The sequence below is a fragment of the Belonocnema kinseyi genome, chromosome 6 (assembly GCF_010883055.1).
Source record: "Belonocnema kinseyi isolate 2016_QV_RU_SX_M_011 chromosome 6, B_treatae_v1, whole genome shotgun sequence".
NCBI lineage: Eukaryota > Metazoa > Arthropoda > Insecta > Hymenoptera > Cynipidae > Belonocnema > Belonocnema kinseyi.
Genome location: NC_046662.1, coordinates 137,746,791 through 137,754,222, shown reverse-complemented (window position 1 = coordinate 137,754,222; position 7,432 = coordinate 137,746,791). Strand labels below are relative to the sequence as shown.

The window sequence follows — 7,432 nt, the reverse complement described above, 5'->3', positions numbered from 1 at the left end:
CACCCATCTTGCCGATAGCTTTTTCATGTCTAATTTTTCATGTAGAATTGAAACAACTGCACCTATAGATATCCTTGTGGTCTCAGCTAACTTACGCACTTTAAGAAACCGACATGGAAAAACCTTCAAAAATATACTATCCAGTTGTAAAGAGAAAAAAATTTTGAGAACACGTGGTCACTACGGTTGTCGTCTACTAAAGGAAACCGGCAATCGGTGATCTCATTTTACAGGTAGAATTCCGGCCACAGCCCTTTTAATAACTAAAGCCGCTCCTTTGAACCTCGTAAGTTGTATAATTGGAGGAACTCTGTGAATACTGTTTCAGTTTTCTTCGTGATATAAAGCGGAGCGGACGTCTCTAATTTCCTTTATGTCGAAAACTATCCTTTTTATATTTACAGAAATTCTATTTTATAAAAATTTGCAATCGTTGATTTCGTGTTTTTTTCATCATCTTCATCTCAAACTTTAAGTGTGTGTCTCTTTGCGACGTTGTTGTGATTTTTGTGTTTGTGGGATTACGAAGTGATTTTTTTCTCGCGATCACCTTATCCTTCTGCGACGAAACGGGACGACCACACAGAGAGGGAGTTGACGGTGAAAGAGAGAGAAGCGGAGAGAGAGACAGTGTGAGAGAGAGAGAGAGAGAGAGAGAGAGAGAGAGAGAGCGCGGAGCTGCACGACATGTAAATACTAAGTTTTGCATGAAAACACATTTTTCTACCAAATATATACATATATATCCCGGACGAGCCCCCAATCGGTTCGGTTTTGATTCCTCTAGAATCAAAAAAGAAGGACCTATGACAAAGCCACCGAACGCGTCCTCGGGTTGCGGATAGAGGGTCCCAGTACCAAGGGCTTCTGCTGAATATGGCTATAAAAATAAATAGGCAGTCGCGGACAATTGTCCAGGGGTGGTCCCGAAGGAATTAATCCCTAAGAGGAGGTGTGAAAACCGTGCGTCATGCGGGGTTCTACAAGGATGGACGAACCCCTTTCTCTAGCTTCTCGTGGGAACAACAATGACAACACCAAACATAGTTGTAGAAAGTGCGGTTCAAAACAACAGAACGCGCAGGGCTCCCGACAATGGGTCGGCCAACAATGCCGACCACTCAAGAGCTGGGGGAGCCAATCAAAATGGATTCAATGTGATGGATGGGCGGAATCTCGGGATCTTTAGGTGGACAGAGTGACTAAATCACGACTTGCTAGAGTGCTACGATGTGAGCGTGGCCCCTGAACGGGGTAACATGGCACGGCTGCATGCTCTGTGGTGCGAGAAACACCCGGAGCTATCGCACTTTTCGCAGCAACGCCTACGAAACCATGCCGAACTACACTGAAAAAGGGGCTATTTAATCGGAACGCCTACTTTACCATAGCTAGAACAAGCTGGCAACAGAGAAAGAGAGGCGACACTAAGACCAACCGCGGGCAGGCATCCAATAGAGGAAAAACGATGCCAGTGTTCTTGCCAGACATAAAAAGGCATTTGTTGATGTTGACCATGAGTTTAACTGGGATAATGTTGAAATTTTGCATAGTGAAAGTAATGAGAGAAAGAGGGAATTCATGGAAATGCTTTATATTAAAAAACAAAAAAAGTTATCTATTAATTTAAAAACCGATTTGGATGGGTTGAACAAAAGTTATGCTAATATGATTAATTACATATCACGTAGCTGTTTCATGGATTCTATTTTTCTTTTACTTTCTCTATTTCTGATGTAATTGTGACAGATATTTATATTGTGTTTACAACAGATTGGCCTACTGACCCTCATTCGATTCTCAGCTATCAAAGAGAGAGCACCTGTTCGTGGGTGCTGTCAATTTCTACCACTTAAAAATTTTCTTGCCTTGATATGGGGACTGTACGAGTACCGAAACGTTGGTAATGCAAATTTATTTATTTATGTTTTTTATTTTATTGTAATTTAATGCTCATAAAAATAAAAAAGACGAAAGAAAGAAAAAGAGAAGGAAGGGGATGTGGTTGGCTGCCTACTCATTTTTCTTTCCTCTTTTTTATTTTTTTCCGAAAATTTTATTTTATTTTTTTGTTGTTTTTATGTTTGTTTTTTTGGGGTTTTTTCAGATTACAATAGGGTTTGTTTGGTTTTCGTTTATTCGTTGTGGTCCAAATTTGGTCGTTGGATTCTTGTTTTGCTTAACAGGATTTTGCATCGATTTGATTAGAGGACGTTAAATGGGATTTTTAATTTGGATTTTGGTCTAATTTAAATTTCGTAAATTTTAAGTAATTCATATCAAATTATTATAATTTTATGATGAAAGGACATTTTAAACCTAAAAACTACAAATAACGCTGAGATTTTGAACGGCGGGGGATGAAAACTTTGGCTGTGTATCTAAAAGTGCCGAAATTTTTATCAAATTAAACTCCTTAGGTGGTGTGTTCGTAAAATTTCAATGAAATTGAAAGGACTTTAAAAAATAAGGTTTTCTCAAATTCAAATATTTTTTCCTGCTCTTTTGCATACGGCATCCAAATGTTTCTCTATTTTGCTAACCAGCGCCGGTTTTTGGATGAAATGTTGATATTTTGTTTAATAATAAAAAAGGAGATAACAATAGAGAAAAATTTCATGCTCGTAAATGATGACCCTTTGAATGTCATGAGATGCAGATTAGTTACAAATACTTGAAGTATGAAAGCATGAATTGATTCAATTTTAATTGACAGAATTAGCTTATTCATATAGCTGGAAGAAAGCGAAAACAAGATTCATGAAAATCGGTTAATATTTGCAGTAGTAATAGAAATTTTTAAGTGCACACGACAGTATAACCAGATACGCCGTAGCGTTTCGAACCATGTGGAACGAACTATCCTTTCATTGACAAGAGATTCATGCCGATTACGAAACCTAAAATTTGAAAGGATGACTGGATATAATTTCAATTACCAGAATTTGTTTTCTTCATATAATTGGAAGAAAGTGAAAAACATATTCCTAAAAATCGGGTAATAATTTCAGTAAGAATGGAAACGTTGGAGTCCATTCAAACGTGTAGCTTTTCCGAAAACTTGACACCGAGCTGGACACCTACTCTCTTAATCTGAATAATAGGTTACTGACTTCTGTCAAATAAGTTTTGATCCCTCTAAATTATTTAAGATACTTCAGGTATTTTGGTAAATGATACATATGTAGTTCCATTTGTTCATTTTATAAGTAATCAAACTAAATATATGAAAATTTTTGGAATTTTCCCATGAGAAAAATCGGCTTAGAACTATATGAAAATTTCGTGATATTTGAAATTACATAAATAAGGAATAACAATTATTTATTGTTGGTTTTATATGGAAATAGCGACTGAAAATCTCTCAAGAAAAATTTAAAGTCATATTCGTGCAAAACAAATTATTTTGTAGACGAAAAAGCGAAAGTTTTATATTAACTTATTTAATTTGGTTAGAGAATCAAGAATAATTGTTGTATTTCCACAAATATAATTGAACGTAGGCTTTTTTCAAGAATATCTACATCTATTTTGATGATGAAAGAAAATTCAAGCTTGAAAAATCACAAAACTCCCAAATTTTCAAAAAGAATTGTTTATGAAAAGTAAAATTCTAATTTTTCGGAGGAAATGTTACGGACCTTCACTGTCACAATATTGTTAAGTATTTCTAAATGAGAACAAATTTGATTCCATCCTTAATCTAAGTTATCCGCTACTTATCTGCTAATGTTTCGCCTTACTTAAAAATAAAAGTAAATAATAACAACAAAAAATGAAACTAATGACTTTAGTAATGGGCGATCTTCCAAGGCTTCCGTTTCTTTTTACCATAAAAACAAACATTTTCCACGATTTTAAATTTAACTTTAACTTTGGATTTTAAATTCGTTTTTCAGGTTCCACCGTTTAGCTACTCTTTCCTATGTCCCATACTTGGCCTATTACTTTACTCGCACATTCAATTCTTTTCCTCACATGCAGCTCGTTTCCCCCTCCTGCCTTAAATCAAAAACCTAAGTAACAGAATTCCTCCACCCTTTCCACTGCTTGTCCGTTCATCTTCCAAACGTAATTTATTATGGTGTTTCTCTTTCTGAAACACATCACCTTGATCTTCTCTACGCTCACCGTCAGATCCTTTGCTTCCACATACTCTTCAAAAAGTCTCATCATTAGATTCATCCCCTTCTCGCTGTTCACTAACAAAACTACGTCATCCGCATAAGCTAGAGAGTATATTTTGCTGTTACCCAATATCGTCCCCCCTTTTCCTTTCCTCCTTAGCTTCTCCTCTAGATCTGCCAAATAGCATATTAAACAGTAGCGGACTCAAAGGGCACCCTTGCCTTAGACCTCTATCTATCTAGAATACCTCTCCTTTTTACCTTCCTATCTTCACCCTAATCCTGGTTTCAGTAAAAATGTCTTTTATCCTTGCCACCAGCCTTTCTTCTATTCCCCTCTCTTTAATTGCCTGCCATAAAATTTTTCTGTTTACCGAATCAAATGCTGCTTTAAAGTCCACGAGTAACGCGATTAGTTTGCCTCTCTTTTTCCCTAGATTTCTGTTAACCAAGTAGTTCAGTACGTGAATGTTTTCAATTGTTCTCACCCCTTTTCTGAAACCCGTCTGATTGTGTGTAATACTTTCTCTTTCCTCTATCTGGCTCTCTAACCTCTTTCTTACAATTTCTGTATATATTTTGTAGGCAACTGGCATGAGAGTGATCCCTCTGTACTATTCTACCTTCTTTTCCTCTCCTTTCTTGACAAGTGGCACCACCAGCCCTGTCAACCACTCTTCTGGCCACCCTTCTCTATTCCAAACTTTGTTGCAGATCTCCCAAAGTCTTTCCCTTACCCCTTCTCCTCCATACTTTAACGCTTCGTTCTCCATACCATCTTCTCCTGTAGCCTGGTTCTTTTTTAATCTATTTATTGCCGCATCCATTTCTTCTCTCGTTATCCTATTCCGTACCTCCCTTTCTCCTAGAACTAACTTTGTATTTTCCCCTATTATCCTATTTTGTTCTCCCCCTAACAGCCCCTTGAAATAGTCTGTTCATTCATCCAACTCTATTTCATCGTTCACGCCCTTCTTTCCTGCTCTTTCCTTATTTATCACATTCCAAAACTTTGATCGCTTTTTCTATTTTTTCTGGTACTTTTCCTTATCCCTTTGCTTTTTTCCTTTCTAGCAACCTCTCTTGTTCCCGTTTTCTCCTATTGTACTTCCCCTTCTCCATTTCCTCTGTTCTCCATTTTCTTACACACTCTTTTATTCTCTCTTTACTCTCCTTACATTCCTCATCCCACCAGCCTCTCTTTTCCCCTTCTCTTTCTGTTTTTGTACCTATCTCATTCCTTACCTTTTCAATCGACCTTTTCCATCTTTCCATTAACGAGTCTACCCCCTCCTCTTTTATCAACCTAATCTTCTCCTTTTCTATTTTTTCTTTAAATTCTTTCAGTTTATCTACCTCCCGGGCTCCCATTTTCTTGTTCCTTTCTCCCACTCTTTCCTTTCTCCAACTGCCTCGCTTCTTGCCATCACCTTTCAGTGAAGCTATTACCGGGAAATGCTCGGACCCAATCTCATTACCCACTTCCACGAAACTTATCAAATTTCTCATTCTTTCTTCCGCCAGGATGTAGTCTATCACTGTCTCTCCCTTCCCTACAAATGTAATTTCCCCTTCCTCATCTCCTTTCATATTACCATCACAAATAGACCATCCTGTTTCTCCTATTATGTCTAGTAACCTCCTCCCCTCCCTGTCTATCTCCTTATGCCTGGAATTCCTTACATATGCTTCTTTTTCTCCATTTCAAATCCTTCCCCCTTGATCGCCAGTCCATGCATTCAAATCACCTCCTATCAGAACTAACCCTTCTTTCTTTTCCTCCATCCACTTCTTAATTACTCCCCAACCTTCCTCTTCCCCTCTTCTTCTATATACACAAACCACCGCTATTCTGACTTTTCCAACTATAATCCATATTACCATTGTACCATCTTTATGGTTACTTTCCCCCTCTATTCCCTCTTTTACTGCCAATTCTTTTCTCACACCTGAAACTTTTCCGCCCATCCCTCTCCCTTTAATGTGTTCTTTTTTTGCTTCTTGTATCGTCCAAACATAACCTTTCGGTAACATTCTTTTCATCCCCTTTCAGTCTTTCTCATCCGCCCATGTTTCACTCATTATTATTATATTCCATTGGGTCACTTCCCCCCGAAAACCCCTTGTCCTTGTTTTTTAATCCTGAGACATTTCAAAAAGCCACCTTCACAAGACCATTTTCTCCTCCTGTTCCTCCTGTCCTCCTATTTAGCCCTTTTTATATTTTGTAAACCCCGACTCATTTCCTTCCTTCGTATTTAGCTGTTCTTTATCCTTTCCTTTTCCTTGCGTTGTTTGCGAAGTTCTCAACTCTTCTATTTCTTCGTCCCAGATCCTCATCACTCCATTTGCCCCAATTCTATCCCCCTCTATTATTACCTTGTTACCTTTCCTTCTTTCCGCCTATGCCCTCTGTTCAATCAACCATTTTCTTCTCCTTTCCTGCCATGTCAGATCTTCTTCAATTCTCTCTGATCTTCCCTTTGACAACTTCTTTTTCTCCATAACTTCAAACCTCTCTTCCTCACACCCCTATGTCACTAGAAACATGCCTTCCCTCCCTTCCCTCATTCTTCCTACCCTCTGTACCCCTTCCACTCTTATTTTTGCTCCTATATCTTTCATCAACTTCTTAACCTCTTCCTCTCCCGTTTCACTATTCACTTTCAGCCCTTTGACCATTACGGTCTTTTTCCTCTTTGCTCGTTCTTCCCCTTCTATATGTTTTTCGATCTGTAATAGTCTATTACGCAATCTCTCATTTTCTACTCGCACGCCTACTCTAACTTCTGATGTATCCTGGCTCGCTGTTAACTCAACCTGTTTTCTCTCAACGCTCTCTTCTATCTTAATCATTCTCTCTTCTATTAACCTCAACTCTTTTATCCTAGTTTCATTAAATTCTTTTTGCTGATTCTCTAAGCTTTCAATTTTTTGCCAGACTTTGTCTTTTTCGCCTTTCCAAAATTCTTCCCACTCATCCCATTTCTTTGGTATTTTTGTACCTCCTCCTTTAGCTCCCCCCCTTGCTTCTTCATAACTTCCAGCATCCCACATGTCTCATCTATAAAGCCTGTGAACATTGCCTGAATCTTTGTCAGCAAGTTCCCCTCCCTTTTCTCTCTTTCCGGCGTTTTTCTTTTTATCCTTTTCTTTAAGCCTTTACCTCCCTCCAACTCCTCGCCCTATTCCCTTTTTTCCTCTGCCGATTTTTCCCCTCCACTAATCATTCCCTCGCTGCTTGTTGCACTCGCCCGTTTTCGCCAGCTGTCAAGCATTCGTATCGTACCTACGCTATGAAAGGG

General features: G+C 38.3%; 1 protein-coding gene across 1 annotated transcript; it reads right to left on the bottom strand.

Annotated features, from left to right (window-relative positions):
* Positions 1-6,659: 6,659 nt before the first annotated feature.
* Positions 6,660-7,184, bottom strand: LOC117175624. The gene has a single exon (XM_033365332.1). It carries the CDS (start codon positions 7,182-7,184, stop codon positions 6,660-6,662), a length of 525 nt encoding a protein of 174 aa, XP_033221223.1.
* Between the last annotated feature and the right edge of the window lie 248 nt (positions 7,185-7,432).

Coding starts and splice junctions, on each gene's coding strand:
- LOC117175624 (XM_033365332.1), bottom strand. CDS start 7,184: ATGTGGGATGCTGGAAGTTATGAAGAAGCAAGGGGGGGAGCTAAAGGA.